General features: G+C 42.1%; 2 protein-coding genes across 3 annotated transcripts in view; one reads left to right on the top strand and one right to left on the bottom strand.

Moving 5' to 3' along the window:
* The window catches only part of LOC311024283 (polyadenylate-binding protein 1A), a 477,590-nt gene that overhangs the window by 340,742 nt on the left and 121,619 nt on the right, over window positions 1-15,229 (top strand). The window lies entirely within an intron of this gene.
* vps13b (vacuolar protein sorting 13 homolog B) overlaps window positions 1-15,229 on the bottom strand; it is a 317,809-nt gene that overhangs the window by 269,147 nt on the left and 33,433 nt on the right. For both annotated transcript variants that reach the window (XM_084026605.1, XM_084026606.1), the window contains exons 8-15: window positions 13,659-13,933; window positions 11,146-11,241; window positions 9,709-9,831; window positions 9,099-9,236; window positions 6,564-6,651; window positions 3,897-4,082; window positions 1,672-1,841; window positions 1,038-1,232 (exon numbers count right to left, since the gene is read on the bottom strand). In XM_084026605.1, the coding sequence (XP_083882731.1) occupies window positions 1,038-1,232; window positions 1,672-1,841; window positions 3,897-4,082; window positions 6,564-6,651; window positions 9,099-9,236; window positions 9,709-9,831; window positions 11,146-11,241; window positions 13,659-13,933 (1,271 nt within the window). The remainder of the gene's footprint in view (window positions 1-1,037; window positions 1,233-1,671; window positions 1,842-3,896; window positions 4,083-6,563; window positions 6,652-9,098; window positions 9,237-9,708; window positions 9,832-11,145; window positions 11,242-13,658; window positions 13,934-15,229) is intronic.

Below are 15,229 nucleotides of genomic sequence, written 5' to 3' on the forward strand. Positions count from 1 at the left end.
CTAGTAAACTATTCATTTAGAGGGGTTAACTGTATTTAAATTAATAATTTAACAAATAGTACTGTGTGTAAATAATTAGTACACATAAAGTAATACAAAGACACATTGAGAGGAAAATCAGTGACCAATTCTAAATGCTTTGTTCTGAACTAATACATTATTTGCAACTTGAGTATATTAATTAAATGCTATGGTAGACCAATGAGTAGTATTCATAAAAACTGTTCTCACAGCTGATTTTTCTGTCTCATGACTGTCCGTAGGAATTGCCACCATCTTTTAATAGAACACACTTTAAATACTAAATGTGGCCTTATGATATCAGACAACGTGATACAAGTTTGGGTAACAAATAATCTTGAGTGGTTTTACTGTGACTCTAACTGTATTTAAGAATGGCTTTTGTCTGTGGAGCTTCAGACTCCAAACTATACGATCAGTGCAGTAATCCAGGGGATTGTCACAGTTGCACAAAATGTCTGTGTGGAAGGTGGAAACCATGAAGTAGACCAGAGTTGGACTGGTGTTCATCAGAAATCTCAGTGCTGAGATCTTTATGACGAGGTGAAAAGGGGTCATTAAGGTCATTAGGGTTATTTCAGAGTGGAGTTAAGACTGAGGCTAAATGGTTGACCTGCTGACTTTGGGTTAAAATGCATGGAAATACAAATTAGCGCATTTTGTGTGTGAACTGATACAAAACTGTGATAATTAAAAATGCCAAAGGACAGGAAAAAAAGTGAGTTAGTTAAAGTAAGTTAGTTTTCCATGAGTGTATGGTTTTGCACCCATTCTACCATAACGTTTTCACTCTACATTATCAAAAATATAATAGAAGAATGCATACTTACCGTATCCCTTGAGAACAAATATTATTTTCTTTTATAAACTAGTATGTCTGTTCTAGTTCGCCTAACTAGAAGGAGATCTGACGGACCTTTGTTTGAAAACCTTAATTGTGTTGTTCGCAATATGTCCCATTTTCATTCTATATATACAGAAAAGGGGCAGCTGTGTTTTAATAGTGTCGTACTCACCTTGAGGTAGAGGTGTGAATAGCAGTGATGTAGCAGGTTGTCAGAAGGCTGGCTGAGACTGCTGACAGTGCTGACCAGCTCTGGAGCATACATGGGCACCGAGTGCTCAACGTTCACCCGTTCCACCTGGAACTGCACAGCAGGGAGGGGGCGCACCGGCTGAAACGCTGGGATGTTGACAGGCACCGGCGTAGTCTGGGATATTAAAGATATAAAGTGGGAGGTTTAAAGGGGAGACACATAGCGCACTGCAGTTTAAAGTCAAAATGTCCACATCCAGGCCTTTTCACACGGGGGATAAAAACAACACAAAAACTGTTTTTCTGTGCGGTTCACTATAAATTTAAGTTTCGCACTATCACACAATCATAAATTCATAAGTTGTTTTCACTTTAGTAAACCCACACTCAACTCAACAACTCTACACACTGGCCTCCTTATTGTGTGCAACGCTGTGTAGGAAAGTTACAATGTGGTCGCATTGTCTGCGAAGCATGTTATTGTGACAAGTGTAAATTCTGAGTCATTGCCATTGGTTTTCCTCCTTCATGACTGGACTGAATCCTACGAGGCTATTATGTGATACATGGCCGAAGAACGGTTACTGAGATGAATGTAGGTCCGTGTGCACTACCTTGCATCCCATTATGATGGGCATTAATGTGTGGAGGAGGTTGAACTCTGCCATGGAGACGGTCACCGAGACTTGGAGCAGAGTGAGACAAGTGAGCCTGGTTGGGATGAATTCCTCTAAGCTCGATATCTCTTCTGGAGTAGCTGCACTGTGGCTCTCTTCAACCAGCTCTACAGAGACAATGACGAAACAGAAGGAAACACGTTAGCTTTGGAACATACTGTATAACAGAGGTTTAGGAACGGGTAAGATTAAACATTTTTCTTTGTTTTATCTCACCACGAGTACGGGACCCGTGGTGCATTATTTGAAATAAAGTAAGAGACTGGGAGAGGCCAAAGACATTTGGATTTGAGGGCTAAAGATTGATTTACAGAGAAAAAGGTTAGCTGTAAAGCACACCAATTTCTTTGAGTGGGCGCCTCTCTTCTACGCCTGCAGCATTAAAACAATAAAAAAGTATTTTTCCAACAAAAACCACCACCTCATACACTAAATAAAATAAGCTTGTAATAAAAAAGTACTGGCATCGCCAAACGATATTCATTACAGTGGCCGTTTCCCAGTAGCTTTGTATTTGAACTATCTCATAAAACCACTCATTCAATCAATAACCAGAAACATCCGGAAAGGCAGAAAATGAAGTGAACCACCAAATCAGTGGAGGCAAGCAAGTTCAGTGCTCACCAAAGTAAGGAGTGACCCAGGCACTGAACCACTAAACTGTGTCCAGGGCCTGAGGTGGACCAAAACCTGAGCACTTGAACGGCCTTGGCTCTTGTCCTAGGACATGGGCTTGTTTCAGTTCAGTAAAGGTTCTGTTCCCAGCTCCAAGGTGGGCTCAAAAACCTGATCCCAACGCTGTTTTGCTCTTTGGCCTGCCGCCACAGCCTACATCAGGTTCATCTGGCACTACCATGTCCAATCAAATCATATGCCAGGGCTCATGTCAATACCCGCATTCAACATTCAAATTACAAGAGACATGCAGCTCACATGCTGCACAGAGGCATGATTACACAGGCTAAAACAATTTCTATTTAAAGCTCACAGAAAAGGCCAAAATAGGAGAAAAAGAACGTGTGCACCCCAACATACACACCGTCACGACCACGCCCTACGCTTTCCTGCATAAAAGTCTTGTTACTGTGTTCCTTCTATTGTTCTTAGGCAATACATGTACATATAAAAAACCAACATTCACACTGTAAGTAATTTGGAAGTTATTACTTTGAGAGCAAGAACCTCCTGCTCTAAATTGGGCACGATCTTATAAAACGCTCTGTTTCAGCCAATTTGGCCTCAGTTTACAGCGAGTTTTGGGGAGGAAAGTGATTCTTCCTGAGCTCTTGGCAAGGAGTGTATGAGGAGGAGCAGAGAAGAAGAGGGCAGGATGAGCAGAAAGATATTCACGTCTTTGACCCCCTGACCTCTACTTCTCGCCTGGCAAGCACACAAATGCTGCCCTCATGAAGCCACGGCTGAGAGGAGAGAGAGAGGGGAGGTGAGTGGATACGAGAGCATGATTTAGGAAAATGCATAAGGCATGTGTTATTTTATCACTCCATCTGTAATCGCTACCTCTGTGAAAAATGCTTCCTCTTTTATCTACTCTCAGTTTCTCAATCCCCCACAGGGGTCTAACTACACTGACCCTCCTCCAGAAAAAGTCAGAGAGAGCACAGACACGTATAGAAACAGGAAAGAACACGCTGACCAACCCAGCTTTAGTCAAAAGCTCTGTAGTAATTACCCCATCATCTATTATCTATCGCAGATGCTGAAACAGCCGAAACCTACGGATGTTATTGTTTCGCAAAAATGAGAGTTATTGCTAGAGATATTACACACAGACACACATTCCATGTTCTTTCACAACATCCCAGGGATGAGCTCATCAATAGCTGTGCAGGGACGATCACTAACAAAAGGTGTTTGGCTTAGCCTCCCTCATGTGGTCCAAAAGGTCACTGCTTTCATGTACAGCTGTGTGTTGAAAGATGGGTTGTGCAAGGAAATAACAATGTGATGAGGATACACTAAAGTGCAAACTGTTGGGGGTTCTGATCATTGGCAGAATAGAACAGAGTGGAGGAGAAGATAAGAGACAGGGTTTTTGTGAGAGTGTAGGGAGTACGGTGAACTATTAGTTGTTAGCTGATTATTTGTGAGCTGTTAAATTCAGTCCAGTCAATGATATGGGGCAACAGCGCAGGATGACTGACCACTCTGGGGCTTGCAGTACGGTTCGTACTCGTGGTCCATGGCGCAGGTGACCATCTTGAGTATGCGGTGGACAGCGCTGCTGTGCAGCCTGACGTCCAGAGGTCCCACCACCAGCCTCTTGATGGATGACTCCTGAATAGCGGGCACTACCTCCTCCGTACTCACCACCGAGAAGTCCTGAGAACCTAATGAACAGAAGCAAACATGCATCACATAGTTGAGGATTCTTTTGTCAGTCAGTCCACAAATCTGACACATTTTTCAACATAAAATTTGAAAAGAACAAGAACAGTCCTCTTCTGTATTGCATTTTAGAGTTGTGTGTTTTTGACAAATAGGGCAGCAACATGTTTTCCCATTATCCCATGTCTTAATTATGTTTAACATAAGTACAGAATCTCTGGGCAAAAACATAACAAAGATGGCAGTGGTGTAATGCAGCAGCAGCAGCAGGGAGCAGCTCACATAGCCGTGACCTACTGGAATGATGAATATTCCAAATGTCCACTTCTCTCACACAGCTGTCCCTTCATTCATCATAGGCCCCTGTTCCAGAGGTCCACTTAAAAGACTCGGCTCCACGGCAATAAAAAGGCAGAAATTAAAAATAAAAGAAGGGGGTGGATGAATGGTAGTGAGGGAGGAAGAGGACAAAGGGTCACAACTTTCTTTATTCCCATTACATTCCACCACTGCACTGAACATTCTTACAGCTCAGAGAGTCGACGCTATGAATTGTACTTTTTTTTTAGTTGAAAGGGTAGGGGGGGGGATGGGATGAAACTCCTGTGAATTCTGGGGGATTTATAAAAGGGCAATAGGCAATGCCACTTCCCCTTCCCTTCTTCACTGAGATTTGGCTGCAATGGATTAGGCCTAATATCAACCATATGGCTGCAGTTAGAACAGTCAGTGAAATGATGAGGAGGCTGAAATTAGCCGGGATTTAGGCGATTTAAAAGTGTCTCTATTTCCCAAGATTAAAAAAAAAAAAAAAAGTTTTAATCTTCAGCGTTCTAATGTGAAGTCAATGGCGAATGTGACCCGGGTCGGTTAGTATTTCGGTTGACTCAGAGTTTATGTTAGTCCCATGGCAATGGAAACTAATTTGTTTGGTTGACACTGGATCTGGTCCGCGTCCGAGAAGAAGAGAAACACTGACAGAAGAGAAGCATTCCACTTGGCAAGGGTAACCGCAGCCGTCCCGCAGGAACAGAGACTGACACTTATCCTGCTGTCAGAAATGACTTTGACAGCTCAGGATGACAGTATCAATGTTTTTTTTAAATTTAGATCATTATCTGAGGCTGACAGCAGAAAAAACAATAGGCTAGTCAGAAAGAGAGAAGAAAAATGGAGGGGGAGTGGGAGGCAAGTGGAACAACATAGGTGACACTAGACGCCTAATTCATCAAATTATCTGCTCAAGTCATTGAATTGGTTCAACCAGATTTTTCTTTGTGTTATTTAAAAAAAGTAACTCTGTGCTACATAATCAGATTTAATTATCAAGTATATTTATATCAGACCACATCAGCAATTGGTCTGTAGACGGATAGGCCTCTGGGGTCAAGGGGCTGTATATCTAGGGTTCTGGTGTAGCCAGCGGATATCCGGGTCAAGACTTCCTTTTCTGTACGCTGCTCAGTGTTTACACTCCGATTAGCAACTTGAGATGCGAGACTGGAGTTGGTGTTGAGAGACGACGTTTACGACCGGATTGTTCCACGTAGCCGGTTTACAAGTTTATTTAAGGAAAAGCAAAATCGGCGTCAGACAATAGCCGGCGGGCTCCGAGGTTGCATTTCAGCCAACTTATTTGCTCTCCACAAATTGCCTTGCATTCAATAAATGCTGGAACGTGATTAGGTGATATCACTCAGACTAAAAAAGGAACCCAAAGAACGCTTCCGACACTTCTAAACGTGAATGCAGAATCTGTTTGTCGAGGTTAGTTTGAATCGGATTTCTTTTAAAGTGCTCGACATGTTAGATTTATTTGATTGCGGTTGTTTTAACTCCGGGGTGTGGGGGAATCTTAGAAGAAGTGGATGTCAGTCAGGTGTCATACAGCTTCCCTGCAGCATTGAAATAAAATGCTCAACAATCACACACTAGGGCATAGAAACATTTGTGGGCCAAATATAACATTTCAAATTGAAAGGGGAACACTTTATCTCCTAATGGGAACTTCAGATCTTCAAGACCTGAATAAACATTCTTGAGTGCTACAGCTGAGGAATGAGAAATCCTGCCCGTCTTAAAGCTTCTGCCAGGAAGAGTGACACCTAATTAGCCAAGAGGAGCCTATTCACTTTCTCAAGAGCTTACAGGTAAAGAGAAAGGGAGGGGGGGGCGGGGGCAGTGTTTCAACAAGCAGCGGGGAGAAAGAAACTCAAATACATGTCAGCGCAGACTAAACACTTCTGACAGTTGCCCTCCAGGTAAGTTTGGGGTGAGACTGAGGACAGGAAGGGTCAAGGACCAGGTGGCTGTGACTCAAACAAGACAAGCTCTTTCTTTGAGTCTCCAGGGGGCTTGTTTGACAGAGAGAAGAGAAGTAGAAGAAGAAGAAGAAGAAGAAGAAGAAGAAGAAGAAGAAGAAGAAGAAGAAGGTGGCAAGGTGAGCAAACAAGCTCTGTGGGGAGGAATCAATTAGACAATACCTTCTCCGCTGCCGTTCTCCATTGTGTAGAGATAATCCATGTAGAAAGCACCAAAGCGCTGCATGCCTGCTATCTCCGTATAGGTCTCCTGTCAAACAAAAGCAGAGTTAGGTAAACATGGCGGGAAGGGAGCAAACAAGCTGATAGCATTTAAGAGTGGCAGTGACTGGGGTCATCATGGATACGGCAAAGGGGGTCAATTCAGAGATAAAAAAAAATGAGGAGTTGATCTGTTCTATCTCTTTTACTGGTCAGCAATGCCACTGATATTTGGATATTTACAAAGGCTTGAAATGAAAGGAGATCATAATTTAAATGGTCTCTAATCTGGGGTGGAATTATGACCAACCAACCTTTTCAATCAACTTTTTAAGAGCACATTCTGATCGTGAGATTACACTTATCTTCATTAAAAAACGTGCATAGGGAAGTTATTATTACGCATCACGGCTGTTCTTTATGAGGTTAGCTATTGACAAAAGGAAGTGAAAGTTTCCTCATTCAATTGGTACTTGGATGGATGCCAATGGAAATACATACCTTATCTGCCAAGAGATAGGAAGTTCTCATGGCAAATCAAAACTGTCTGGCCGGAATTACGGCTGATGGGTTCAGCATGAAATTGTGAAATATTATTTGGAAATATTTACTAAGATAGCATGGGGGCTTTTCAAAGCATGAATGTAATGTAGAGTGGATTTGTCAAAAATTGATGATTGTTAAAGGGAAAGTTCACCTCAAAATCAAAAATACACATTTTTCCCTGAAGTGCTATTTATCAATCTGGATAGTTTTTGTGCGAGTTGCCTAGATTGCGAGATATCTACTGTGGAGATGTCGGACTTCTCTCCAATGTATTGAACTACAGGGCACTCGGCGCATAGTGCTCAAAGCGCCAAAAACATACATTTTCCAAAAATCTTGAACCTTTTATTTTCTTAGTTCCTACATGAAACTGCTTTGTGGACTATGGACTACTGCTTTGTGGATTATTAACAAATAAACCTTAATATAGATCAAATAAGTGTGGGTTTTTATCTCCGTCTTTGATCTACCTGGGCGTAATGTCTTACCATAACTCGTCATCATGTGTTAGCCTGCAGGTTAAGAGCTATTGACCCTGCCCAAGACATTATTTAAAAGTTATAATTCTACTGCACATCAAACCACCGGTAAACAGAGTGAATGAGTGAGCAAGCAAGAAACAGAGAGAGAGAATGAGAGAGGCCCCTCTCGCACACACATTTAACACCCCTACCCCAGACTTACTCACTCGTTCTCTAAACAGAGAATTCAATAGAGCCTTATCAGCCAGGAGGGTTAATGAGTAATATTTATTAGGGGACCTCTAATGGCTCTGGCATGCTTTTGGATCAAAGCCATTGGCTGTTTTCAAAACTACAGCTAATGAATTAACACGAAAACCTTTGACTCTTAGACTTTCAAGTATGGCTAGATGGATGGATGGATCCCCAAACAATTGCTTCACTGAGGGTCATGAACATTTCTGAGCAGAGTCAACACTAGAGCTGTGATGGCCGGTGAAGGGAGCTGAGCGTTATCAGGAATAATGGCTTTAACACTACTGCTTAGATAGCGGGAACATTCCTCTACTGCAGCCGGCCGCTGGGTGACTGACAGGAATAATCTAAGTAGCGGTGATTTAGATAGGAGCTATTTATTTCAACAAGGAAATTATAAGAGTTCAAAAAGTAAATATTTTATTAACTTAGTGCCGCTAACTATGATAACAGCTGTAATTGCAGCTTTACCGGATGAAACCTCAAGAAAGGCTATCAGATTATTGTTTATTGATCCAGATAAAGTACTGTATGGGCAAAATGTACATTACAAGTCACTTAAGCCATACCCACACTAACATGTCAGGAAACATATTTTGGTATGAACCCTTTATATTTAAAATTGATATTAAAATAAAGAAACATGTCATGTAACACATATGAAACGTCTTTGTATCACTCTTGTGAATATTTTTTCTCTTAGCATCTTGATGACATCAGCGCTACAGATGTTTTGTTTAGTGTGAACTATGTCAATGGCAGGTGCTGTTCAAGTAAACAGCATCAATGAGTTAATTACGTTTAATGCATTTTTGCCTGTTGCTGTTGGTTGCAGAAGTGTGTTGGCCTGTCGCCCCAGCTGTGAGGTGCGTGTTGAGTTGGTTCTTGGCCTGGTTTGGAACTGCTTAATTTTTGCCATATGGTTTAGTTTCTGCTATTAGTTCTGTGGGTGTCCTTGGAAGGCTTAGTGGTTAGTCTTCCGGAAAAAAAGAATTATTGTGAATATACTGTATATGTCACAAAGAAACTGATATAATGGTTGGATTCAGTAAAAGGCAAACTGCTGAAATGCAGGGTCTGCTTCTGCATTTTGGGCTTCCATCCAACCAAAGTCAACTTCTTTTAAACCAGCAGAAACATATATTTTCCCAAATAAATAACTCCAGAATAAACATGGTTAGAACCGTTATTCTTTGGTACAGTGTTGGAGATGGGGACTCTATTTTCTTGTGACCTTGTGATTAGCGGCGTCCAGGATGAACTCAGCCCTGACTCCGTTGTTTTCTGGACTGCGGTAGTCAAAGAGGGAGTTGGTAAGGTAGGTCATTCCTTTACTGCCGAGGCTGTCCCCACAGCTGAAGAACACTGCATCCTGTAAAAAAGAAAAGGGAAAATTAAGAGAGGTATGAAGGAGAGGACACACAAGGAAAATGATTTCAGATGTCACAAAAATATAATCCATGGGATGCAAAATAAAAAAAACGAAGAAAAATAACCACTAAAACACAAAGTTAACACATAGTTGATGGAATAAATAGATATCAATTGAGCCGAAAGCATTGCACTGTACGTGAGCAGATGGTGAGACTGCTGCTGGCACATTGATGTGTCTGGCAAAGAGAATATTATTATTAAAAAGCAGCTGGGTCTTCCATGAACAAACCAGACCGCATCTCTACCTCCTTCTGAAAGCTCTTGGGAGCAATAGAGGCTGCGGTGAGACGGTTTAGGTGAAAGTCATCCCTGCTCTGGGCTTTTAAATTCTCTTTCTTTATCCTTGTCACTGAGGTTTTCCGCTCTGTTTTTTTTTATCTTTTTCCTTGAGATTTTTAGGCTGTCTTTACCTCCTCACGTCGGTTCATGTTTTCTTCAAAATCCCGTACTCCCATGATGCCTTTCAGGCAGAGTGCCCGGCAGCCCACAAAGCCAATCTGACAATCAAAGAAGGGTTCCCCCATCATCAGCACCTGGAATACAAAAACAGAGGAAGAGACTTATCCAGGAAACTGGAGGAACTGAAGAGACACTATTCCTACAGTGAAGACAATAAGAATTACAAAGAAAGAAAATCGTAAAAGTTCATATTTATAAACTTTAACATAATGAATACATATACTAAATAAGTAAGAACTGAACAGCAGGTGACATTGCTAGCTTCAGAATAATTTCCTCTCCAAAGAGAACACCCAGGATGTAGAATGTCTTAAATCAGTCAACAGGAGCCCAGTAAAACTAGTGCCATAATTCACAGAAATTAATTTTACTGGATTACCTTTTTATATCGCAATAAAATATAAAATGAAATTAATGACAGTTAGGGACTCAATTTATTGTGGACTTATCAAAATCACGGTTCTCCACCATGACGTGTTTGAGACTAAGTGGGTTTGTGGGCTCGTTGCAGGGGTCAGACAACTTCCATTTCCCTTGAGAGTGGTGTGTGAGCATGTGGTAGCAGCCCAGCAGCCCTTGTAACCAGTAAGGTTTGGTTGTCTCCCACTCACCGTGCCTTTGCCTTACCCGGCAGACAACTAAACAGAGAGCAATCCAATAAAACTTTACGTTTCACCACACAATAATTACAAGGCCTAGTTTTCCCTGTTTTACTAGCCATCCCTTTGCCTTTCAACGCTCTCACTTTTGGTCCCAGTTCAGACTGCTCTCGCTCTTCCAGCAAAAGCATAAATTACAGAAATTGGGATTGGAAATCTCTCAGAATTCTCACATCTGGTAGAAAGCTTAGGCGCAGAGAAGTCCTTTCCTACTCCAACCAGGTAATCAGAGAAAAAAAGGTTTAAAAATATTTTCTACGCCGAGGGGGAAATGCGGAAATGATCAGACTCGGGCCTGACTCAGACACTGTGGATTCCACTGTGTTCACAGAAGGCCACTGATTACTGACCTGGATAGGCTTTATAAATGTACTTAGGTTGGGAGTTAAGAGAGGAATCAATGACACATCATCATCATCATTATTTTTATTATTATTATCATTATCATTATCATTATTATTATTATTATTATTATTAATAATAATAATAATTTTTTTTTGAAATCACATTTTGAAATCTGGACTCGACTGGAATTCTGGACAAATTGGTTAAACAAAAGTTAAAGAAAGCTGTCATTGATTATCGTGGGTTTTCTCTGTTTATTGTAAAAAGAAGACAATCTATCAATTACGAATCGCAAAGTGAATAAATCAATAAAAGATTACAATTGCAATCAACACATTTCTTGAGGTGACATGGTAGGAAATAAACTGAAGCATCTTACGGTACCTCAATAGTGATCCCCTCTTGCTCCAGGCATAAGACCTCTCTGGACTTGACCTTCTGAGGACTGTAGTAGCTGCTCTCTGACTGGGTCTCTGTCAGCTGAGACACGAGACAGAGAAACAGAAACCATTATTATTCTTGAGAAAGAATCAAAACATAAAGTTGTGTGCGTGTGTGTGCCTGTGTGTACCCGCAATCCACTGCTGAAACAGATACATGATTTGAAAAATAAACAAAAGCAATGTGGAGTCTTTGGATGTGAAGGGCGATGAGGCCCCAAGAAAATAATGCTTCAAACCAGGAATAATAATATCCAAACAAGGACGGATGACATTTCCTTAGATCACAGACTGGATGCCAGCCGTCAAGACTTTTTTGCCGTTTTTTTGGAGTCTGGAGCCGAGCCAAAGACATTCATCAAACCACATGACAGTCGCTCCTCTCTGCTTTAGGGGAGGCTTGCTGTGGCTTTATTGGGGATGACAATCAGGACATGACTAAAGCACTTGGGATTCCACAGGGTACGCTGACTTTTCGTTGATTATTCAGGTAAGGTTGTGAGAGCATTCATTCTGTGGCGGCAGAGAGAAAGAGAGAGAGAGTGTGTATCTGGTCAAAACTAGTTGGTTGAGGTGAGAAGGGTCCAGATCTGTGATGCTTTTGAGGCTGGCCAGTCTGAAAAATGTGGGTGTAGAGCAGAGCTGTGCAGGCCACTAACCCATTCAACTTTTAACACAGGAAGCAGGTGCAGAGCAAGGAGCAGCTGTGCCTTATTATCCCTACTGATGGAGCAGACTCTCTCACCCTCGCTACTTTCCCTTCGATTGTGATGGTTTAATCACGTGCAGGGACCAGTCCAGCCCAAACCGTGGGTCCCTGGGAGCAGCGGTGAGCAAGGATGTTAAATTATCAGACTGAGGAATTGCTGCGTCTGACAACATCAGAGCATAGTAGCACCGAAGAGCTGCCAATCAGACAGAGACTGTTTGTTCAACAGGAATACAGCCAATTTGGTATCGTCCGAGCTAGACACACCAACACAAATGCTTAACACAGCCAGTAGTATACAGAGCTACTGCTGCCACTACCGTCCCTGCTGCCTCTCCTTTATTATACGTTGGCCCATTTAAAGGCTTAGAGAGTCCAACACAAATCAAATGATTCTTTATGAGGCATCTTGGAAATGTAAAAACGTTGGATGTGAAACGTCAGGGAACTTTATGTCCGTTTCTCAGAAATGTAACACGGTAGAAACGTTGAAAAAGACTTTGGGAACACTTGACATTTGCTATTGTTGAAATAAACTTAAATACCAAAACAAAGAATTGCATGACGTCTGGCGTGCGACGAGAGTTTGGCAGGTGTGCAAGCGTGGAAGAGGGGGGAAAAAATGTTAAGTGTTGAAGTATGCATTATGTGTGTTAAAGTCATTAAACCATACTGCCAATTTCTCTGATCAAACAGATTTGGGGAGTAATGGGTCAGCAATCTAAAAATACCTCTCTGATTTCATGTCCATGTCAAACTCGGGTCCAGGCAGTGGTTGTTCAAAGACATGAAATTCCCTCAAACTAAATACTTCCTTGTAGGAAAGAAAAAGAGGGCGTTTAGAAAAACGTCCTTTCAGCTGTCTGCAATTACTCCAGACGAGAGGCAATTAATTGATTAAAAGAACTCAAACAATACAGGAACAATTTAAACATTATTAGAAAAGCACCATGGTCTGTTTGGCCTGAGACATACCTCCCCTTCACTGATCACACACACACACACACACACACACACACACACACACACACACACACACACACACACACACACACACACACACACACACACACACACACACACACAGTAATGTGATCTGAAGTGCCTGAACCTGAGGGGAAACGCAGATGAATTCAAACTATTCTGAGTGAGCAGGCAGGATTAAAGTTTGGGATCCAATTCTGAATAGTCTTCATACCACGTATAATGTTTAAAACATTAACGTGACCCGAGACGCCAGTTAGCGGTTACACTACCCTCTCTTATACCACACACGGAGACAAAGAGGATCGGAACTTCCTGAAGATCAAGCTGCTCTTTAGGTCTCAAACCGAAAATCACCACAAAATATAAGCTGCAGGGATGGGCTGGGGAGAAGGAGTGAATAAACAATAATGGTAGTGGGGGGTGGTGGATCTTAAATCTATATCAACATTAAATATCATTATATGCAGAATTTCCTGATCTATGACAGCCGCATACACTAATTGGTTCCAATTAAAAACATTAACATTTGTTTTTGTCTCCATCTATCACCGTTCTTTTGGTTTAGACATGAAAATGTTTTTTTGTAGACACTGTATATCATATATTTGTATATCTGAAATATTGAAATATCTAAATTATTATTTCAAAAGCATTTCCAAATGCTTTTTACTGTAAATTTTACTGTAAATGTGATGCAGAATATATTTTGTAAAAGGAATCATTCATGACGATGCATGTCTTTTTTTAAAAAGCTGATTTACCTTGAAGGTAACAGAAGCTTTGGTGCAGTAGAAGCCGATAGAAACGATGGGGTCTTTGGGTGTGTGCTGCTGTGGGTTGCTGGGGATGCCTGCTATCTCTCCCTGCTGGTAGAGGCCTTCCTCAAAGCCCTCCTCTGTGCCTACGATGGCGGGGACAAAGGACCAAGCCCAGGACACCCAACCCTGGTCTCCCTCTTCAGGAATTCCAGACTGCATGTAGAGGTCTGGGCTGGAGTACTGGTTCGTCCCCTGGCTTTCCATATCCACATCCATCCCTGGAGGAGGAAAAAGTAATAATTAAATTATAAGACAAAGACATGCAGATCATTTTATGGTAAATCATAGGGGAAAGTGTTTACAGGAGAGAGACTGTTTAAGATGCTTAAGACTTAATTAAAAATGCATTATTATCCTATTAATCCGACAAATCAACAAAATAATTTTAAGGCGGCAAGTTCTGAGAACAAACTGGTCAAACTGTTGATGATGGAAGTGTGTACGTGTGCCCAATGAAGGACACTGGAAACCAAATTAATTTGTCCATGCCCTCAGGCTAGTTTAATCCAAGCAAGATGTTTCAGCTGTCAAATAAACACACAAAAAAACAGCACAGAACAAGGCAGTTTCACAGTAGTGCTGCCAATGCTCCAGCCTGCAGGTGTGTGCTGCATGGACATGAGACAGGAAGCCCGTTCCAACGGAGGCCAGAGGGCACGGTCTGTCAGCCAGCATCCTGACAGAAGAGAGCCTTGACTGAGCCCAGTGGATCACTGCGGTCAGGGCTGTCCGAGGCTGGACCCAACAGCACAGGCCACATCCATGAATGCACGCAGCGGGGGTTGGGTCACATATTTGTTTCGAGGCCAACAGACTGAAATGGAGGCCATGAGGGAGGCTGAGTAGCTATGAGCTTTCAGAACAAGTTTGGCTAATACAGGTGAAGAATAGGAAGGGTCCACTTTGACTATGTGATGACACTGAGGCAACAAGCAAGGGTGATTGGCTACTGTAAGGTACAGGCCTTACAGTAGCCAGAGGGTATGTAGAAAGTGGTGAAAGACAGCAGATTGATGCTGAGTGAAGTTGGACTGCCCGGACACACCAACGGACAGAGGTTTAAATACGGAACAAAGTCTGGACAAAAAGGGTTGAAGATAAGTAGAACCTAAAGACCGTCAACAGCCAGTGCTTGTGTCAGCAACGGAGAACTTGGGCTGGTAGTCCACGTAACAAAAGACTAAGTGTGGTGAAGGCCATTCACCATTCACTATGATCTTTCTCTGCAAACTATTTGGGGGTTCACAGGTTCCCCCGAACCACCATGTACAGCCCCAGTCCCCGATGCCGACCCGACCTCTGATCTCGTCCCATCGCGTCAGTTTCCATACACGTTGGGAGAGAGGAAGCTGATGTCAACGCACAAGAATGTGAAATCCCGTTCCTCGCGGCCTCACGTTCTCTGTGGGAAAACAACATTGTCCGTGAGGTCACAGCTTAGGAATCCCAGAGGCTAAGGCGGTGAAAATTATGACATATTTTAATTAAATCTTTCACTTTGCGAATTGGCAGTT

This window comes from Eutrigla gurnardus (genome assembly GCF_963514095.1).
Source record: "Eutrigla gurnardus genome assembly, chromosome: 14".
Classification (NCBI taxonomy): Eukaryota; Metazoa; Chordata; class Actinopteri; order Perciformes; family Triglidae; genus Eutrigla; species Eutrigla gurnardus.